General features: G+C 36.5%; 1 protein-coding gene across 2 annotated transcripts in view; it reads left to right on the forward strand.

Moving 5' to 3' along the window:
• Nucleotides 1–22,476, forward strand: part of LOC139970272 (ankyrin repeat and sterile alpha motif domain-containing protein 1B-like) — a 123,651-nt gene that overhangs the window by 93,191 nt on the left and 7,984 nt on the right. For both annotated transcript variants that reach the window (XM_071975941.1, XM_071975942.1), the window contains exons 13-18: nucleotides 12,117–12,295; nucleotides 15,054–15,147; nucleotides 16,215–16,318; nucleotides 17,974–18,085; nucleotides 19,078–19,226; nucleotides 20,562–20,726. In XM_071975941.1, coding sequence (XP_071832042.1) covers nucleotides 12,117–12,295; nucleotides 15,054–15,147; nucleotides 16,215–16,318; nucleotides 17,974–18,085; nucleotides 19,078–19,226; nucleotides 20,562–20,726 — 803 coding nt within the window. The remainder of the gene's footprint in view (nucleotides 1–12,116; nucleotides 12,296–15,053; nucleotides 15,148–16,214; nucleotides 16,319–17,973; nucleotides 18,086–19,077; nucleotides 19,227–20,561; nucleotides 20,727–22,476) is intronic.

The following is a 22,476-nucleotide window of genomic DNA, read 5'->3' on the forward strand; positions in this document are numbered from 1 at the left end:
ATGTTTGTTTAATGATTTGATCATGGCTGACCATAAGTATATGAGGGCCATTCTCTGGAAAATGAAACTGGCATGAAAAAACTAAAGTGTTCATCAGGACCAAATGTTACACTTTTTGTTTTAGAGGGGTTCCACAAGTTTTCTGTTTCATATTTTTTCATTAAAATTACAACCATAACATACTAATTTGCATAAATTTGCATTATTATAAGTTTTAGCCAAAATTTGTAGTTTTTAACTGTAAATTTGTTTTTTCTACATGAGTATCTAGAAATAATATTTCAGTTATCAACTATCACATGGAGGCAGTTATACATGGGTTCATTTATATCATTCCTAAAGCAGAGGTTCCTGATCTTCAATTCTTCGTTAATAATGGGTGCTAATTAGCATAATTTTGATGTCACACACGTGACCAAAATAACAAAAAAGTTTTCATAAAAAGTAACTTATGTGCCTTATGATGTCCACACTTGATATGCAACTGTTCTTGGTACAGACTGTTAGTTCTGCAAAATATCCAGTCAAATAATTATTCCTACGATTAATTAATAGCCTCTAATTAGTCGTCACAAACGTGACCGATGGTCACGTGTGTGACATTTATCATTGAAAATGCAGAATGTCACACATGTGACCCAACAATGTCACACACGTGACCCTCCAAATCATGGCAGTAAAACTGTTTTAAAGTAATTTCTATGGAATATCAACATCAGTGCTGTTCTGTGGTTATTACTAGAGTCAACATTAGCGCTGCAAAAATTGCATACTATGGGCTGAAAATCAGAATGTCACACACGTGACCCAACAATGTCACACACGTGACCGGATTTTTTTAGCTTATGTAGTATTATGCTAATTTTAAGGAGTGATATATTGAGGTGAAATGTCTTGTTAGAATGGAAACACATTAAGGTAGAAACATGAGAAATTAGTGTTATCCAGCCCTGTTAGAAACTGAGGATTTTAAAAGAGTCCCCTAGTGCATACTTAAGTACTATAATCAACCCAACTTTCTTTACCTAAAAGTGGTTACTTAGTGGTAAAGTGCAAATCTCCCCATTTTTCCGTCACACACGTGACCGAGAATGGCCCATGACTGTCTAGAATATCTGGGGCAATACTGATGACCTATAAGGGAAAGGGTATTATGGTAACCTGTAAACACACATTCATTTGTTTACGCGACAAAGCTTAAAACATAAGAAATTTTTGGGAGACAAAAGTACATATTAGATTTACTGTATTAGATTATTTAGAGTTGGATCCATTTGTAACCATGGTAGGAGGCTAGGCTTGAGCCGTTTATGTGTTAGTAATGAGATGACTACCTCAAGCTGATCTAAAAAATGGAACCAAACTCAAAAAGGCAGACTTTGTAAGATTCCATTAATGACAATATGTTATGTTGATTATTTTAGACAATAACTTTACCATCTGTGCTGAATTATTTACATACAGTAAGTCAGGACATGCTCTGTTAATCAGAATGATATCACAGATGACAACATGTAGCATATCATTTGACTCTCTGAGGTTTCCAAATTTAAAGGTCATTGGTATGCATATTAGGCACACGATTTTTGCATGCTAAATTCATGATCAATAGAAGTTTTCGAAAAAATATTTTCCTAGAAGCTCTTGTCCTCCATATTAGTTCCAAACGCAGAGGACAGTTCAATCGGTTGTTTTGATGTCTCAGTGAGATAAAAATGCTTGGATAGTGGCCGTAAAAAGAGCCAAAAATGGTAGTTTCTAGCATATTTATGGGAATACTGATGACTTTTAATCTTCTCTTCAACAGACTGAATTCCACCTTGCAGACTTAAGTTCCTTTACAGACTATACTTCATCACTCCTCTCCTCCCTAGTCGTCCCCTCACAACAACTATCTGTCCCCACACAACAACTAGCTCTCCCCACACGACAACTATCTGTCCCCACACGACAACTATCTGTCCCCACAAGACAACTATCTGTCCCCACAAGACAACTATCTGACCCCACACGACAACTATCTGTCCCACACGACAACTATCTGTCCCCACACGACAACTATCTGTCCCCACACGACAACTATCTGTCCCCACACGACAACTATCTGTCCCCACACGACAACTATCTGTCCCCACAAGACAACTATCTGACCCCACACAACAATTATCTGTCCCCACACGACAACTATCTGTCCCCACACAACAACTATCTGTCCCCACACGACAACTATCTGTCCCCACACGACAACTATCTCTCCCCACACATAACCGTCTACACACATCAACCGTCCCTACCTGACAACTACAGTATCTGTCCCTACACATCAACTATCTGTCCCCACACATCCACTATATGTCCCCACACGACAACTATATGTCCCCACACATAACCGTCTACACACATCAACCGTCCCTACATGACAACTATATGTCCCCACACATCAACTATCTGTCCCCACACATCAACTATCTGTCCCCACACATCAACTATATGTCCCCACACATAACCGTCTACACACATCAACCGTCCCTACATGACAACTATATGTCCCCACACATCAACTATCTGTCCCCACACATCAACTATCTGTCCCCACACATCAACTATATGTCCCCACACATCAACTGTCCCAACACAATAACTATCTAACACTGGGTAGTAGCGTTCATCTCTCTAATATTTATTATTATCTTGAATAGTTTCATTATTGGGATGTTTTCCAGTTTTCCTGATAAATCTGTCGGTATTGGAATCGGTAGATTATTCTCAATGCAGTGCTAGACAGAAGTTGAATATGTGAGGTAACAAACTTGCCCCTAATGTTAATACTTAGTTACACTGTATGTATAGTAATAAAACTAATTGAAATGTTTCTCACTTAAAAGCCAAAATATTGTTGAACAAGCAAGCATCCCTAAAACTATGGCCTGAAAATGTAGCACAAATTTTAGATGTTTATTAAATTTGTCCCAAAAAATATTGAAAGCAGTGTATGAAGATTCTGGTGTAATAAAAACATAAGAGCACACCGTACAGTACAAGTGTTTGAACAATGTCATAATGTTGCGTACCTATCATGTTGCTGTATTCTAGAAGATGTTTAATCCCATGATAACATGTGAGCTTAAAAATATTGGTGAAAATTCCTAGTAACTTGATAGTGAAGTGTGCGGTCTCAACATTCAGGTCTCATTTCAAAAAGGATTGGAACTGTCAGACATTTCCAAAATATAACTGAAAATGTTAATTGAAATTTTGTCCCTGCAGCAAGCTTGTGTGGTACATGTATGTATATGTCCATTGCTAGGTTTAATACTAAGGTTTTTAATATGTGTTGAGGTATTCAGAAGAAATCTTTCTCAACCACAATCACAAGCTAAAGTAAGTTCTCACCATTCGTAGCTCTGTTTCATTGCAAGGTAAATGAGCAAAGGATTTTCTGAGTTCTCATTTTACAAAGAAAGTGTTTGTAATATGATCGGCAGGGACTTGAAATTGAAGTGCTCTCTTCCCTGATGCCTGCAAATCATATCCTATTGAAGATATTAACATATGCAGCCTCTTGAATCTCAAATACCTGTCCAGGAAAAGGAAGATAAAGGGATAATATTCTTCTTTTCCTCTGCAGAGCAACCCCTTAGGGATATTAAAATAAGTCCTGCTGAAAGGTTACTTACTGTTTGTTGTGTTTCTCTTTGGGCAACAGTGTAATAATAACTTTGATCATATACAATCAGTATGTGCAGTAGTCACACTTTGCTTCAGTGTTAAAGGCATTGAAGACTCGCCCCAAACCGAGCATACTGAGCATGCAGCCATCTGAAAAAGTTAACTTTCCGTTGCTTGCAAGTGACATTTTGTTTGTGTCGCTACAAAATGCAGACAGTACAGTAATGAAACGTGATACCTTGTTATACTGTATTTAGCTGGACCTGAGATGTCCATTGCTGTATCGCTTATACACTGTGCCATGGGTATTGACCGCAGCTGTATGTACTGACTGTACACTAGTGTCTAATTATCGATGGTAGCAAAGTGTGTGTGTGTATTTTCTGGGATCGATGGTGGTGTCTAATACTTCTGTGACACCTCATTTGAAACTAGGTCAGATTACCGGCATTAGACGGTTTTATTTGCGCGAGTCTTCACACCCTTTAAGGTGTATGTACTGATACTCAAACCTAACTAACAAGGCATTTATCATAAATCAACAATATTCATATATATGTGTCTGCTTGAGCTTGAATATAACACATCAAACTAATTTGTCTGATTACAAATAACAGATCAAACTAGTTATCTGAGCACGAATAACAGATAAAAATGTTTTCTATTAAAGCACCAATAATTTAGATCCAAATATTTGTCTGTGCACTTATATAACAGGTCAAATTATTGTTCTATGCATAATAACAGGTTAAATTTTGGTCTAAGCATAAATAGTAGGTCAAACTATTGGTCTAAGCACAAATAATAGGTCAAACTCTTGGTCTGAGCATAAATAGTACAGTAGGTCAAACTATTGGTCTGAGCACAAATAATAGGTCAAACTCTTGGTCTGAACATAAATAATAGGTCAAACTATTGGTCTGAGCACTAATAATGTAGAAATCATTAGTCTGAGCAGGAATAATGGATCAAACAGAACTGGCAGTTTATTAGTTAAGTTTGGTAAATGTTTATTTTCAAGGTTTTCATCAGAATTGAATTCTAAAACAATTGGCAACTATATTTAGATAATTGTTATTCAAACGATGCTACTAAAGTTAACAGTTTTTGAAATTTTGCAATATGCATTATTCAAAAGCACTCCTGTGCAAAATTGTCATTGATGAAACGCTGACAATTAATTTACCCTCTTAACTCATCAACCTTCTTTTGATTATAAAATTCAGGATGGTGTCTTGGCTTGTAGTAAAACAATACAGTGTTAGGCTTGCTTAAATTTGCAGACAAGCTGTGAATAAAGAAATGCATTTATTTAAAATCAAAATTCAAGCCCAAAAATTAAAGATTAATAAGCCCCTGGCTCATTGTTTCCATGGTTCGTCTGTTACAGCCTCATATACATCATCAGCAGGTTTGCAATCCTAAAATTGGACTGAATATATGAGGTAATTTGCTTGTAATTAATCTCAGCTGAGTGTGCTGTGCTGCTGTAGGTGACATATATCCCTGTACATGTAATATACATGGTAAGGAAGGAGGAATATTTGTACAGTAGTCTCTGCGCTACTGCATATGTTAACCCAGAATCGTATTTAAAGTTGTCATTCTGATGAGATTCCACTTTTCGTCATTACGTAGGTGAACTTGTTTTTCATTTGACAGTTTCGTTTGCCAGGTTGTGTGTTTACAGTTTTTAGACGCGTCGCCATGTCAAGCTAGCTGTATATACTGAACCTGTCTATCTGATATACAGTATATTTGATTACTGAACTTCACCACACTGCTTGGGCTGGTTTCTTGATTGTATTAATACACAATATCCTAATTTATACAGAATACATTCAACTCTTCTCAGCAAATATATACATAAATAAATGCTTTACTGGGGGAGGGTGCCAGTACAAATGAATACATCCAACAACTCAGGTATGAGTTTTTTACGCGAATTCGCGTAACCGTGATTTCTTTTCTACCTCGGGCACAAAAACTATCCTAACACACTGTAGCATACGCAAACTGGAGCCTATACCGCGATTTTTGCAAAGTTCTGTGTTTTTTTTTTTACCCCAGGCTCATCCTTGAACAACTACACAATAGTAAATTATGGTACAGTGTAAATTATTAACTGTCATTTTCTTACAGATTTTGTGGCTTTTAAGCAAGATTTCCAGGGCTGCATGCATTGTAGCTAAGTAGTGCCTAGATATCTGTCATGTGACAATATCTGCCTACAGGTATAGATAGTCTGTGTTTTGACATTTGAGCTTAAAAGTGAATTTAGTCTACGGATTTGTTGCATTATTTATATGTACAGCAGTTTAATTATGGAGTAGTTGATGGTAGGTATACAGTAGCGAATTGCTCTTCATGTAGTGTTCTGTGGCTTATTGCATATAAGATGGATTTCATGTTTCTTATAGTTTACGTATAAGATAGATTCCATATGGAGTTAATTTATCCATATACACTGTAGCTGAAGTGTAAGATGGATTCCATATTTCTTATATAGCTTACCTATAAGATGGAGTTCATATTTCTCGTATACATAGCTTTCGTAAAAGATGGATTCTATATTTCTTATGTATAGCTTACGTATAAGATAGGTTCCATATTTCTACGCGTATAAGATGGAGTTCATATTTCTTGTATACATAGCATATAGCTTACATACTTGATGGATTCCATTTTTCTTACTTCAGCTTGTTAAGTATATATTTCTCATTCAGTCATAGTAGACTATACAGTACAGTACCTTCTGTTTTGAGTACTGTCACTTTCAATTAGGTGACCAAACCTCCATCGAACCAATCTGCTCTAATTACTTCCTCTGTAGCTGTTGCTGCCATCACTTGAATATATTTAAAACCCATTAACTTTGTTTTGTCGATAATGTTGATGCAAGCACACTACGATAAGAAACGTTTTCCTGTTTCAATCAGGGGTTACTTCTGGTTCACAAATAGACTACCATGTTGCCTTTTAGGAGTCATCTTGAACGAGAATAATGAATTAACGAAGCTGTTAATTAGTGCCGAGACGGTGGTTCCTGTTTATCGTTTTGTCGGTAAAACAATTCATGGCAACTGTTAAGCAGAGCTACATCAGTATTTAACATTGTCTGCATATGACTCAGGATTCAGTTTTAGAAGCCTCGCTGAAAAGGGACAGCTGTACAGGAGTACAGGGAAGGGGGTGGTGGTAGGGGGGGTAGGGGCTTGAAGATTATCAGAACAAAGCTCTCAATTTTAGAAGCAGTTTTAAAAAGTACAGGCCTTGAGATACTGGCTTTTCACTTCGTACACATTTTTAGACATCGAGTAAAGTTGCTTGCAGCATCCTGATCCTTGAAGTCAGACAGTTCTAGTGACCATTATTTGTGACTTCATAGCATATTTTGGAACTGTACAGTAAATCCCTTGAACTCACTCCTATATATCCTGTAATCTAGCTATATTCAGAGATAAATCTTGTTAAATTGTAATGAGGGAGGTTGGTGCAGTGTTGGGGCGTTGGTGGGTTAAGACAGACTTTAGAACCTACTTTTTATACAATCTATGATCTACATTATTATGGTGTAAGTTTCAATTAAGTCATGTTTATTTTCTGACCTAACAAAACATTTCATTCAACCTGTCATGTTAAGTTCATGTACAATTAACAGTCTTATCTGATTGACCATTTAATACAATGTAGTGATAATTGCTGTTAACGATGCATACAGTATGTCACACAGGTGTGACAAGTGTCATGTCAATTATTATCCAAATGAAAGTTTGCACAGTTAAATATGAAATCATAGCTGGACTAGTGTGTTCAATATATACCATCAACGAATACTGTGCACCCCTTTGGCCCCTGTTATTAAACTTGAATAAGCACTGTGGTAAATATGTTGTATGGTTCAGTGATTCCAAGGAATGGTAGCCCTTTGTAATGGAAACAGCCTGTATGTAGTGTTCCCAAGATATCACCAGTATTTGAAATTGCAGTGACCGATTTCTACAACTATTGGAATATTTACTGTATGTTCGGTTCATTCAAGTATTGTGTTGGAATTAGCAACTCTATCTGAATTTATAGACACTCGTTAGTTTTTGCTTTGGGATCATATAATCATCTCAGTTAATGAGACTGTTAATTCTTCCTTTGTCTGGATTTTGTTTATATCTGGAATTTGTTTATACAAAACTTCATCAAGCAAGTGTTGTAGCAACTTTTTGTTCAGGCTGTGGTGTGATAAGTAGTTAACATTACATACTACTTGGTTTCACATGGATGACATGCTTGCCATATAATAATAATAGCTTTGACTTTACCCTGCAAGGAGTATCAACCACATTTACAACTCAGACTTTAAAAAAATCTGAAAGTCTGAATTTGTGGAAGTGATATTGTATAACACTGGGGAGACTGTTAAGGTTCAGTGGCTAATTTTGAGACAATGCTGGCATGCTATATGCATTCATACTGTATGTTTGCTTATCATTGTATAATATGAAACTTTGCGACATGCTGAAACATGTGTACATGGTGGTCATGCAATATTCTCCTTCCACAGTTGTGTCTAGAGTTAGCCTAATGGTAAATAACTGAAATACAGCCTACTGTACAGTAGCTCTGGCCTATGCCATGAAGGGACGGCTGTTGTTTCCTTACTGAACTTCAAAGACCATACTGTATCGAGTTTGCATACTTCCAAAATTCCCGGTAAATTCATAATAATGCAATGCCAGTCATGTGGAACCACAGTATGCATACAACAGTATCTGACATCTGTTAGTTTCAAAGCAGAATTATGAACCAGAAGATAGAAAGGTTTTCTACTTTCGCCTGATGACAGCCTTCATATACACTGTTGCTAGGGGCTCATTATAATATCGTAAACAATTTTCCGGGTGACAGGTCCATTTTGCCAGGGAAAGGCTGTTTATCAAAATGTCCTACTTGAATCTCAGAAACCTAAATTATCTCTTCAAGGAGGGTGAGTTTTTTTTTTTGCGATTTGACTGTTCGGTCCGTCGTTTGTTTATAATTCTGCCGGCTAAGTACTGTGTACTACAGTACTGCATTTGTGAATTATTGAAAGCTGAACGTGACCTGTCGTTTGTGATTTTTTAAAAGTAATCCAGTATTTTTATATTTGATGATGGATGAATGAAATCACATCTTCTAGTCGCTGTTAATCATCTGATGTAAAGCAGTAGGTACCCTGAAGTGAATCTAAATCCTGTATATTAAATAATATCGATTATTAATCAATATGTATTATTAATTATTATTTATATTCTTGTTAGTTAGAAGTTTCATAAAGTGTATATACTATTGTCTTCTCCTTGATTTTGATTATTTTTGATTGGTTAAATAATGTATACTACAGTATGTATGCTACAATAAATGTATACTACAATGTATACTACAATGTATACTACAGTACTATACTACAGTACTATACTACAGTACTATACTACAGTACTATACCACAGTACTATACTACAGTACTATACCACAGTACTATACTACAGTACTATACTACAGTACTATACTACAGTACTATACTACAGTACTATACTACAGTAATATACAATATACTATAGTACTACAGTATACTACAGTACTATTGTACTACAGTATACTACTACAGTATACTACAGTATAACACAGTATACTACAATGTATACTGTACTGTATAATGTACAGTATACTACTGTATAATGTACTACTGTATAATGTATACTACTGTATACTCTGTAAGTAATGTATGTAAGCAAGAGAAAACATTCCTTCCACCCCTCCCCCTCCCCCCACCCTCAAAAGCTACCTTGGAAACATATTCCACTAATAATTAGCTGCATAATGACATTGATGTAGTCATGCAAAGCAAAATTATTTATATATTACATATTTATACAGACCTGTACAGTATATTGTATTTGTATTGAAGACTCAAAGTTCAAACATTGAAGAAAGTGCAATATTATAAATAGCAGTGATATAGCTGAAAAACTAGCTGATTGATCAGGGTTGAAATGGTCAGAGGCTCTTGAGAATTAGAATATCCAGCCATTAAAGTTGAGCCTGTCTGGATGAGAAGGTCAAACATTAGAATGAGGTTATGTTCGTACAGAGCATTTAAATTAACTGCACCGTAAGAGAACCGTTTCGGACCGGACTTAATTTAGATAGCAACCATAACTAAAGATCGATGTTTCAAACGGCATGGTGGTTTGTGTTTTCTTAAGTGGATATGATTTGTTGCACACCCAGTGTGTGATATAGAATAGGAAAAACATTACCATTTGGAAAGATTATTTTGATTTGGAAATGATTTTGATGTTAAACAACTCAACATATGTACTTGAGACATGCATGTGTGACTATCAAGGCTATGGAAGCAGCACTGATGTGAACACCAGGTGTTAGATCAGAAGGTCTGGAAAATTAGTTTATCAAATTGAAACTTTATCTTAGAATATTTTTACATTGGTAGAATGTTGAATATTAGATACATGTTCAATTGAATCAAGGGAATGAGATGTCTGAAGGACTAAGTTTTAAAGTTGTATATTGGGATTGTAGAAACCTTGCACACAGTAAAATGTATGTCTTTTACAATCTGTCTAGTGGTTTGAAGTTAATGATTTTTCCTGCAAAATATTCAAATATGCAGTAAACATTCTGAAAACTTCCTACTTTTAAAGTAATCTCTTTTCTTCCAAAGAAAGTCTCATTTCTTTCTTAAAACCGGACTTCTTTTTTCATTGTCTCCCTTTAAAGCCAATTTCAATCTGATATCCCCTGAGTGAGAAACTACTGTATAAAAACCAGTTTCGATTAATTCTTCAAGGAATTGATGATTTTAGAGTCTGACACAGTGTTTACCAGATCGATAACAAACAGCACTGATTTACCTTCTACATTTTAATCGAATCAACCTTTTGGATGTATCGCTTACCCTTTGCTCTTAAAGGAGAAATAAACTCTGGGTTTTTGCAGTGTACTTGCAGTAGGGGATAATTTTCTTATTCTTATTGTGAAATAACTTAAGCAAAATAAACTTTCCCGGAATTTGACGTGAATTTCCCAAATTTTTTTTTACCCATTTGAACAATGGCCATTTTGTTATTTTGAGGATTGAGGGCGCTTCAAAAGTGACGTAGGGGTGCCACTTCGCTCTGTACATCTGGGAACTGGCTCAATTCAAACAAAATGGCGCGACACATGAACAACATTCAAATCGTTTTTTCATCCCAAAGAAGGGATTTTAATGCTTTTCTATTGCTTTTACTGGTAAGACCATCTGTCAAAATGTAAGAATGGATGCAAAAAAAAGCTAGGGTTTATTTCTCCTTTAAAGTAAAGTCTGCCTTTCAGGTATCATGCAAGTTTCACTGTAATACTGTGTACACATCTTAATGCAGTCCTATACCATTAGAGGTATTGGATACTGACCTACTGTGTACATTTGTACATGAATATTTAGGCACTGTAACTTTCAGGTATCATGCAAGTTTCAATGTAATACTGTGTACACATCTTAATGCAGTCCTATACCATTAAAGGTATTGGATACTGACCTACTGTGTACATTTGTACATGAATAGTTAAGCACTGTAACTTTCAGGTATCATGCAAGTTACACATGTGTACACATCTTAATGCAGTCCTATACCATTAGAGGTATTGTATACTGACCTACTGTGTACATTTGTACATGAATACAGTATTAAGCACTGTAACTTTCAGTTAAACTCTATAAACATTGATTCTGCTTTCAGTTTCATTTTATTTCCACTCCAAACATCATCATTGTCTGCAGTTTAGTAAGTACTGCAGCATGTAATGATGTGCAGTAACTATAGGTTATATCTTTGTTTGCCTCAGTATACAGGTATCAAGGGAAATAGCCCTTATAATTGTTAAATTATATGTATGTAAAGTATAGTTAAAGTATTTATTAATATATGCTAATTGCATTTATGTTTCCTTTATGTAATTATAATTGTTATACATTGAACAAACATTACAGTTTGTAATCAAGTATGTGAAGACATATATGTTACTTGCATTTATGTTACCTTTCTTTTATTATAAATACATTGAACAAACATTACAGTTTTTACTCCAGTATATGTAAATATATGCTAATTGCATTTGTTTCCTTTCTTTTATTATAATAGATACATTGAACAAACATTACAGTTTGTGCTCCAGTATATGTAAATTTATGCTAATATGCATTTATGTTTCCTTTCTTTTATTATAAATAGATATATACATTGAACAAACATTACAGTTTGTGCTCCGGTATATGTTAATATATGCAAATTGCTTTTGTTTCCTTTCTTTTATTAAAATTGTTGTACATTGCACAAACATTCAAGTCTGTGAGAATTTCCAAACATATACACGTTGCTAATTGCTTTTATTTCTTCTATCTGTTAATACAGGTCTGGTAAGAGGCTCAAATCAGAGGTCCCGTGTTGCTAATATGCAGGAGCGCCCTCTAAAGGCCGAAGAGAGGAACATGGGAACCGACTGTAAGGACAGTAATGGGTTTACAGAAGAAAACAGTGGAGGAGTAGGAGGAGGAGGAGGAGGTCTAGATGAGTCATCAGAATGGGCCCAGGTAGTAATAATAATAATAATAGTAATGCAAATTTATATAGCGCCAATTTCCAGAGGAAAACCAATGCTCAGTGGCGCTAGTGCTCAGGAAAGGCAGTCAAAAATAGATCAGTTTTGAGTCTGTTTTTGAAAATGTTAACGTTGGGTGCCGACTTGATGTGCAGTGGAAGTGAGTTCCAAAGAGTAGGAGCGGCATTAGAAGACGATCGTTGACCAAATGACTTGAGCTTCCACTTAGGTACATGGAGCAGTAGCTGATTTGAGGATTGGAGAGAGCGGGTGGTGGTCTTCCGACTGATCATGCTACTCATGTATTCTGGTGCTAATCCATGCAGGGCTTTATATGTGAGCAGGATGATCTTGAAGTTTATCCTGTAGGAAACAGGTAACCAGTGCAATTGCCGAAGAATAGGAGTGATGTGGTCGAACTTCTTTGAGCGTGTAATGATTCTGGCTGCTGTATTTTGTGTTCGCTGGAGCAATCAAAGCTGATTATCTGAACACTTCTCAAGTGATACAGAGAATTAAATACAGAGAAATAAATACAGAGATTAGATGTTATACTGCATGGTTGACTATAAGTGTTCCTCAGGATAGTTTGGGAATGAGGAAAAGAACGTAACCGTGTACATTAATCACACATGAAGTCATGAAATCCACAAATTTCTATTTGCCTTTTGACCTGCAATCTCTTATCCTGTTATCATAAGATAATCTGAAGATCATGGAATTCAAGGGATTAAGCATTAGCCTATATTTTGCAGATCTATCACATCCAAAGATTTGCCCTTGTTCTCCATGAAATTGTTGACTGTAGGTATATTAAACTCTCTGGAATCTGCGGCCATAACAAGAGTGTGGTATGTTACAATGATTTCACCTAAATAGGGAAACCCTCCCCCCCCCCCTGCCCCCGCCCTTTTCCCATTCTAACCAAGGCATCATCTGAAAGGGATTATGGTGTTAAAATTGTAATAATGTAAGCTCAGGGTTGACCCATGAAGCTGCGATGACCTATATCTTAGAACTGTTGTTGTTCATCCCATGTGTAATGTGACACGATGGTAAGTCATTAGAAGCAGCGCTTCACATGACATGGCTTATGGTTTTCTTGCCCCCTTTAATAGTAAAGAAACCTCACCTCCCTGCGCAGTGATCACTAACCCTAATTCAAAGCACCTGCTGTTCTTATGTTAATGCACTGTGGTTCAAAATCAATTTAATGCTCTGAAACACAACTGCTGATCCTTAAATTAAATGTGGCCTGAGAGATCTATGTGGTTGCAACTTTTATACTCTCTATTAGTTTGCTAGTTATTGAGCATTCCGTCTAAGACAGAAATTTTGTGTCGACCCACAAATTTAATGACAGACTTTGTTTACCATTGGCAAATCTCTGTAGTTTTGGCCTTAAAGTTAATTGCTTCATGTGGACTGAATTATAATTAAGTAGCAAAGTAAATTTCCAGACTAATGTCTTATCTTTCTTCTAATCAAATGTTATTTTTGCAGTCTACAATCATTTCTCCAAATGTACAATTATTAAGTCACTTCTTTCCTCATTTGCATGTTATACTACTAGAAAGTATAATTTGTGAGTCAATCCATGCAACAGTTTAAGATGATGGTTGCTCTCAATTTGAAAGTGAAAGGCGTTCAACCTCGTCAACAACTTTTCACCTCTTTGATTCTTAGAAATGTACGTCTTTCATTACTGGGCTACTGTATTAATGCCAAGTTCATACATTTGCTCTGTAAAAGAAAATTTGCATACAAATTGCTTGAAAAACACCTTCATAGGGATATGAGTGTAATGTGGAATATATGCATATTGTATATCAAATACCCATGTTTCATATTTGATATACACAACATAGAATTGAATGCGTTGCTGTTTCTGAACAGTTGTTAATGTTTTCAATGTTGGCTTCCACACTCTCCTGTGTCCTCAAAAACATTACAACTCTTGCTTGGCTGTGCCTAGAGTAAAATTTGAGTAAAAATCCCGTAAAATTTGTAGCACTACACAAATGGTCACTTCTGTTCAACCAAGCTTCTTTATCTTCTTGGAGTGATTACATTTCTTGAAATTGCCTGCTAAATATGCGGCAGTAAAATAAACAAAACTAGTAACCGATTGTCAAACTTATTAGAATGTTTCACAATACCACGGTCAGAACATTTTTTTCCCATCAGTGAGGTATTTTATAATAACCCAATTTTCCTAATGCTGGTTCATAATGCACACTTGGAAGAAATGTGGAGGGTCAAGTCCTGCAGTAAAGTATTAGACAGATTTAGCATGTGGAGACATTGAAGGCAATAATAAGCTACAGTACATTCAGATCTTTATCCTCTCAGAGTGTGTAGCCTATGAGAGAATTATTAAGCCCAACTTATTTATACTTTAGGACCATTGTTTAATAGTACTTTTGCAAGATTTCAACAAACTATATGTTACAAAGCAATTTGGCCACAGTGTGTGATCTGTCACTTGCAGACCTCCGGGCTGCCTCTGTTACTGTTCTGGTTCTGCTTATTTAATTTTATTTTCGTAGCTGTTCACTTATAGTTTGTTTATTGTATGATTGTGTTTGTATTCACTACTGTTTTATGTTCACTGTCGACGGGAAATAATTTCCGTTTTCTGAAATGGACAATAAAGTTTCTATCTATCTATCTACATTAGTTGCAGCTTCCTACTATTGCAAAGTTGATTTGAAATCCCAGTCAACTCCAAACTTTTGGTATCATTTCAGATTGAGAGCATTATGGCATCATTTGGAGCCGGTCTGGTCAGGGAAAGCGTTTATGTCAGAGACTATGAAATGAACTTCCAGAAAATGCTAGAAGGTGAGAGAATGGGCACTGATATGTTGACTAATTTTAGAGTTTAAAATGGTTGGTTTACTCTATTCATATTACTCTTTTCCTTGTATACAAAAGTATGATTGCTTGCTACTTGTACACTGCCATTGGCAACACCCAGCCAGAATCAGGGGACTTTTATGGCTTAAAATGCTACATGAACAAGGCTTAGCATGTTGCATTATCCTAACCAAAAGTTTGCTTCCTAGCAGATTCACTAGAATTTCCAGAGAAATGGTTTAAACTAAAATCTTTGAAACTTCTCTCCTCCTTGCAAACTTTTACAGTTATAAAGCTAGTAATTATCATCATCAAAAGCTTTTGTTTTTCACGAAAAGCTAATCAAAAGAATGATGTGAAGCAGTAACAGTTCCTGTTTCGAAAAAGGTTGTAATACTAGGTAAACTGTCAGTGTAAATGGTACAGTTCTAGGCTATAAATTGTGATTACGCTCGTCTGGTAAAAGTGAAAGTATTCCACATTGGGAGTTGAAAACTCCATCTCAACATCTGCTACTTTAATACTCTAGAAATATTAGATTAAAAATGTGACTTAGTTTGGCTGGCTGAACCCTCTATCCTTCCCTGGCTTGGGTCACAGTCTGTTGTCTGTTATATCATAAAGGCAGATGTTGTTCAAAAGCTTTACTATCTTCTGCCTTCTGTTTGATCTATCAATCGATCCTGATACATTTGAAATGTTGAAGTTTACTTCGTTCCACTCTTACCTGTCTCCACACAACCTTAGCACCTCATTCTACCGTGTCTAGTATGCCCTGGTAATCTTGCAATGTATCCCGGCAATTTCCGTAAGATTTGCTATTCACTACAAAAACGCATGTGTAAACACTTTGGATGGTAGAATGAGAAGGAAGGGCAACGACTGGGAGAGCCATTTGTTGAGGGGCTTACTAGACAAGGTAGAATGAGGTGCTAAGGTTGTGAGGAGACAGGTAAGCTCGTCACTCGTAAATATCTAAACCAGTAAGTTTTATGATTAACTGTATTAATTCTCTCTCTACTCCAATTTTTATGTTATTTTCTTTTTCTCAGGTTCTGAAAAACCACAGACGGTCGCCGACTGGTTGGATGGACTGGGAATTGGCCAGTATCTTTATACGTTAATAGCCAACGGCTTCGACAATCTCAATTTCTTGGTGAGATATTTATCCCTCCTTCAGATGTGTTGTTCTTCGTGAAACATCTGTAAGGTTTGCAAGGAATTGTGATTATTGAGTACAAACAGGGTGGAATACTTAGTTCCATTTTATGGGCTGTGTATTGACGTGATTCTTTGCTCTAACTTTGGGACGCTTATAGTATCTTTATAAGAGCTTGACATCCTAAACAGGCGGCAAAATGTCTAAGAACGTAAGAACGAAAAAGAAATTAAAATCTTTGCCCAGAGGAAGTTTAAGGTTCCTTTGTCTTTGAACATAACTATCCACTATACAATGTTCATAAAAGTGTCAACAATTATTATTATTATCAAAGCCAAGGGGTTATATAATTAGTGACTCATTAACATTCAAAGAATTATGAGGATGATCAACTGTAATGTTGTTGTGCATGATAATTATCATCGATGTATCAGGAAACATTAGCACAGTAAAGACAAAGTCATGATGATGCTTGGAGGGAAGTTACTTCCTGGTTGGTCAGTTGTTGGTATCTATGTGTTAGTGGAAGATGACCAGTCGTCCCTGATTTCCAGGGGCAGTTCCCGGAGTCCATTTACCGTCCGCGGATTAGGAGTGCCCCCAATATTGTCGCCGATATTTGTTTACTGTCCCAGGGATATCGCAGAATTGGTAACAAGGCTATAAATAATTCCAGTTTTACCCCGATTGGCCTCCCATACATATTGACAGCTTGAAACTAAGCTCTGTGACTGGTAGCTAACTACAAACAAAGTTCTTACATGGTTCACTGCATTTAATTTTGTTTAGCCTGGAAGTCACATGAAAAGCAACATGTTGCACTTTAGTGATGGATAGAAAAGACTTTCAGCTACCTTCAAGATTTAAATGTTCGGTAAATTTGAATCTTCGACGAGTAGTTTACAATGAGAGACCCTCAAGATGCCTTCCTTTTAAATGGTACAGTTTTAACCCAATATGTCAACATGAGAACATATGTCAGGAGCTGTTTGTAAGATCCTTTAGTTAGTGCCCATCTGGTCAACCACTCTCTGATACAGTAGCTCAAACCGGCTATGCCGGCAGGAGCGATTGTGATCCCCCACCGTCACTCTTTGCGTTCGTCAATCCGTCAGTCTATCATGTCTGTTCACAATTGTTTATAAAATTGTCAAAATGCTATCGAACACTCATTATTTAATGGATTTTAATGTAATGTGGACACAATGTTAGTTGGATGTTGGGCTACTCTACACCACCAGGAAGTGAAGGTCAAAGTCCACTTAGGGGTCACCACAGGCCATCATGTGGAAACCTTCAAAATGAATCTCCTCGTTCCCAGAGCAACTCCTGTTCATGAAAGTTGGACACAATGTTGGACTACTTTTGACCACCAGCAAGTGAGGGTCAAAGGTCATTTGGGGTCACTACAAATGACCCTTCAAAATGTATCTCCTCCTCTCCAGAGGACCACATGTTCTTGACAGTTGATTGATGATGTCATACCAATTAATGTTAGGAACAATGGAATGCATATGACATTCACTAATTAAAAATTAGTGTGTACATCCTGGCAGGAACTACTCCATCAGTGCTCTATTGATATTTCATTGGTAATTCATGAATATGCAGTGCATCATAAATATTCATAAATCTTTTCCATCCAATTACAGGGTAACGGTATCATGGAGGATCAAGATTTGAAAGAGATCGGTATTCAGGACGAGTGTCACAGAAAGCTACTCTTAGAGGCCACAAAACTGTTACCAAAGATGAAATCAATTGGTGAGCTCTCTTGAACCAAAGTTAATCTACCTGACAGGAGTAGTCTAAATGGAGAACCCAGTCATCTATTAAGTTACTGTACGATGGTGATATTTAATTAAGTACTTTGTTTAACTTGCTTTAAAACTTGAAAGCAATGTCAGAAAATGTGGTTTCTAATTAGTCAATGCATTTTCTTGAAAAAAAAGACGCTTTCTTCTCTCTGCCAGCACACATTAAGAAGATCAACACATGATAAGTTAGTTACAGTAGCAATCATCAGTCAATATATCAGGTCTAATTTCAGTAAGTGACATAAGCTATTTAGTTTAAATTGTACCTATATCGAGTGGCCATTTTACTTACCGACAAATTGTCATCAAAACTGTTCATCATTTGAGGACATATAAACAGTGCCAATATGATTCATGTAGTAATGCAATACTGTCCCCAAACAAAACACTAAAGATCAGAAGTTGTGTCAATGTTTTGCATCACTGTTAGTTTCTATTTCTCCTGCCTAATTGAGTCTGTATTAGCTCACTCTCCTTAGTCAACGATACCAGACAAAGAGTGTTGTGGGGGGGGGGTTTCCAGGTGAAGTCACTAAGCTGCCCAAAGTGAAATATTTAAACCCAAGTCAATTGTTTCCCACAAGTATAAGTTGATGATGGTAATATTTTAGTTTCATATTCTTGACAGATGATAGAACTGTTTAGTCTAAATTGTACCTATCAAGTGGCCACTTAACAACATAATGTCATTAAAACTGTTTTTCATTTGAGGACATATATACGATGTCAGTATGATCCGTAATAACTGCAATACTGTCCCCAAACAAAAGACTAAAAGATCAGAAGTTGTGTCAATGTCTGCATTACTTATTAGTCTCGTTTTCTCCTGTCTAACTGTCTGTTTGTCTGTCTAAAAGTCTGTTCCTGTAAATGAGTCTGAAGGTGACAAGTGAAAAAAATGAAATTTCTTGTCTTTTATTTAATCTATGAATTTATCAGGAGAAGGTGGAGACCATGTTCCTATACCGTCTAGTATTACCGAATGGTTGCGAAGTCTGGTCCTGAGTGACTACATCCAGAATTTTACAGAGAAAGGCAAGACAACCATGGAGAAAGTCCGAGGACTCTGGGATGTTGAAATGGAAAATGTAAGAAATAAATGCTGGAATAGATGACGTCAGGGATACAAGAGTTTTTAGGAGAACAATTGTTTGATTTAAAGCAGTGGTTCCCTAACTGGGGTGATGAACCCCCCGGTGGTGGGTGAGTCCATCCCAGGGGGTTTGTGAGATGTTTCTGAAATAAACAATAGAGTACTTTTTTTGTGTGTAAAAGTAAGTTGGCCTGACGTTTCGATCCTAGCAGGATCTTCTTCAAGGCTAAATGATCAGGGTTTTTTTAACTAAAACCTGATATATCTTATAATTTAGTAATGTACAAAAGTTGGTCTTCATGAAAACAAAGCTGTGGACACGCCCGACATGAGAGCTCCGAAGATCAAACGCCTCATGGAGGAAAAACTGGAGCATCTGTCTCATCGTGTGTGATGGGTGATCAATGCGTGATACAATTCATGATCTGATCTTGAAGTTTGCAAATAAATATTTGTTCATCTCTTGTTTTTTTTCATGACAATATTACACTATCATCTTTTATGAAGCACTGTTATACGTATTATAGTATAATAATGACTCAGATCATGTCTCCAAAAGTTGGGGATTCGTGGACAACTCTGGCATCCACAGGGGGTTCGTGGGGGGGATAAAGTTAGGGAACCCTGATTTAAAGCAAATATTCAATGCAGTCTTTGTCTATTTCGATGAAAGTTTGGTGGAAAACTGTTTTTACTTTTTTTGCTTTTATTAAATATAAAACTGTAACCTGGATATCAAGTACCTTGAACTGAGAAATCACTTCAAGAAATCATTGATAATCAGATTCTCAAATCTACAGTGACTTGTGCATTTGATTTTTTCTCCCTTTACACATGCAAACCCCCAAAAAACATGCAAAAAAACATGTAGCCCCCCCCAAAAAAAAATCTTTTAATAATGCTTCGGTTATAGTAATTACTTTCTCATGGATCACATTATTCTGAATCTTTTCCTAATATTGAGAGAGTTTGGATGATGTTGTGTGGCTGGAGCTTGGGCAAGGGCACAAATATCTCTCCTGAAATGACAGTTCTGATGGGTTTGCATTAAATGGGAGTATTTAATACTTAATTTGATGATAGGCGGCCATTGTCTTATTAGCATTGTTACTTAGGGACCAAAGAGATGACAGATAATGAGCTTAATTAATGTCATTAGTTAATAGCATTGTTTCACCTCAATTGTTCTGCGCATTGCTTAATGCTTCATAAAACTTTGACTGTTTGTCCTGTGACCTCTCATTGGTGTATATGATCCTTTAATATTTTACTTTAATGACTAGGTATCTTATCCTTTTTATATTTCATATTTTCATATTTCTTCTTGCAGGTGCTAGAAATCCACATGCTGGGTCACAGGAAGCGTATTCTTGCATCGTTGGGCGACTGGCGACAAAGTATACACAGTCTACATAGCAGTGGCAGTACATCCGCCATTCATGACCTTGCCTCACCATCCTCACCTAGTATGACCAGCAGAAGTGCATTAGATCTGGTATGTGTCCATCGCCTATCATAGCTAATATTACAGTGTCTGATTATAGTAACAATCTTACCTTCTTGTCTGGTTCACCTCATCTCTGTAGCTCCTTTCAGCAGAAGTGCATTAGATCTGGTATGTGTCCATCGCCTATCATAGCTAATAGTACAGTGTCTGATAATAGTAACAATCTTACCTTCTTGTCTGGTTCATCTCATCTCTGTAGCTCCTTGCAGCAGAAGTGCATTAGATCTGTTATGTGTCCATCGCCTATCATAGCTAATAGTACAGTGTCTGATAATAGTAACAATCTTACCTTCTTGTCTGGTTCACCTCATCTCTGTAGCTCCTTTCATATTGATAATTTAACAAATTTTACTATAACCAAAATCTGGGAGAATACATGGCACAGAATAGGAAAAATAGCACCACCTAAGTATACTTCATGTGCAAAATTTGTCCAGTGGGAAGGGGGTACCCCACCCATGGGATCCCTCTCCCAGGGTGTGGATCACACTACCGCACAATCTGCCCGGCACTCAAATGTTCCTGAGCACATCCCTGTCAGTCGTATCCCTCATTTACTCTGTTTTTCTAGGTTCTAACGTCTTCGTGTTGCTCTCCTATCTTTGTTTGCTTCTTTGTTGTTCTATAAACAATAGACTGATATGAACTAGGAAATTGGAAGATGTTTTAAAAGAACAAGGAAATTTCAGTGTTAGATAGGCCTTTATGGTTTGAAAATTCATTGTGTTTAGGATTGTGTTAATATTTGTCTTGCAAAAGTGAATGAATGTTTATTTATTGTACATGATTGTCGGCATACAAAGCTGAAGAATCAAAAGAGCATGCAGCTACAATAAATGGGTTTGTAGCTGTTAATGATATGATAACATAGTAATGTATTGAAAGGGTAGGCAAGAGCATTGCATCACATCATTGCAACACATAATTGCAAAAAGAAACTAATGTAATGTGTTGATGTTGTACCGGTGACGTTTGTCTCTTGAAGGACGTTCTCTACAACATAGGTTTGTTGACAACGTTCAGTATAGTGAGCAGTGGAGAATGAAAAAAGCTCTATGCTCTACAACATAGGTTTGTTAAGGACGTTCTTTATGGTGAGCAGTGGAGAATGAAAGAAACTAGATGGTCTACAGATAGGTTTGTTAACTTACAAGAAATGACATTTCACTGGTTCTTGATTTACACATTGAATCAAGCTTTATATTTCAATTCTATGTTTGTTTAATCAAGGAAGAGAAATATAATTTACAAGGAAGGTAGTTATTACTCTGAGAGAATTAACACAATAGTGTTACATAATACAATAATGATGGAAAACAATAGATTGAGGAGGTTTGATCGAATGTTACAGAACAGAAGAGAACCCTGTTAAAGCAGATGGAGGGAAATATCGGTATATAATGAAAGCACAAAGGAAATGCTATGGCAAGAACTAACATCAATACATCTAGCCTTGAGATGTGTATGGCCAATAGAGAGGTGGTTGCGAATATAAACTGCAGCAGCATGAAGGAGGGGTGGGGGAGGGTGGGGGAAGGGGTGAAAATTTGCTTCCAAATTAAGTGTACTTAATTTGGAGAGAGATGCATTTACAGATGCCAGAGCAATCGTTTAAATGTTCTGTCTTCTAAAAAACACAACATATAGCATTGGACATAAATCATTTCAACTTTTTGATTAAATGAAGATGGCAGATGAATTATGTACCCAAATTGAGCCTCCCCTGTAGACCCAGCAC

The sequence above is a fragment of the Apostichopus japonicus genome, chromosome 7 (genome assembly GCF_037975245.1).
Source record: "Apostichopus japonicus isolate 1M-3 chromosome 7, ASM3797524v1, whole genome shotgun sequence".
Taxonomy (NCBI): Eukaryota; Metazoa; Echinodermata; class Holothuroidea; order Aspidochirotida; family Stichopodidae; genus Apostichopus; species Apostichopus japonicus.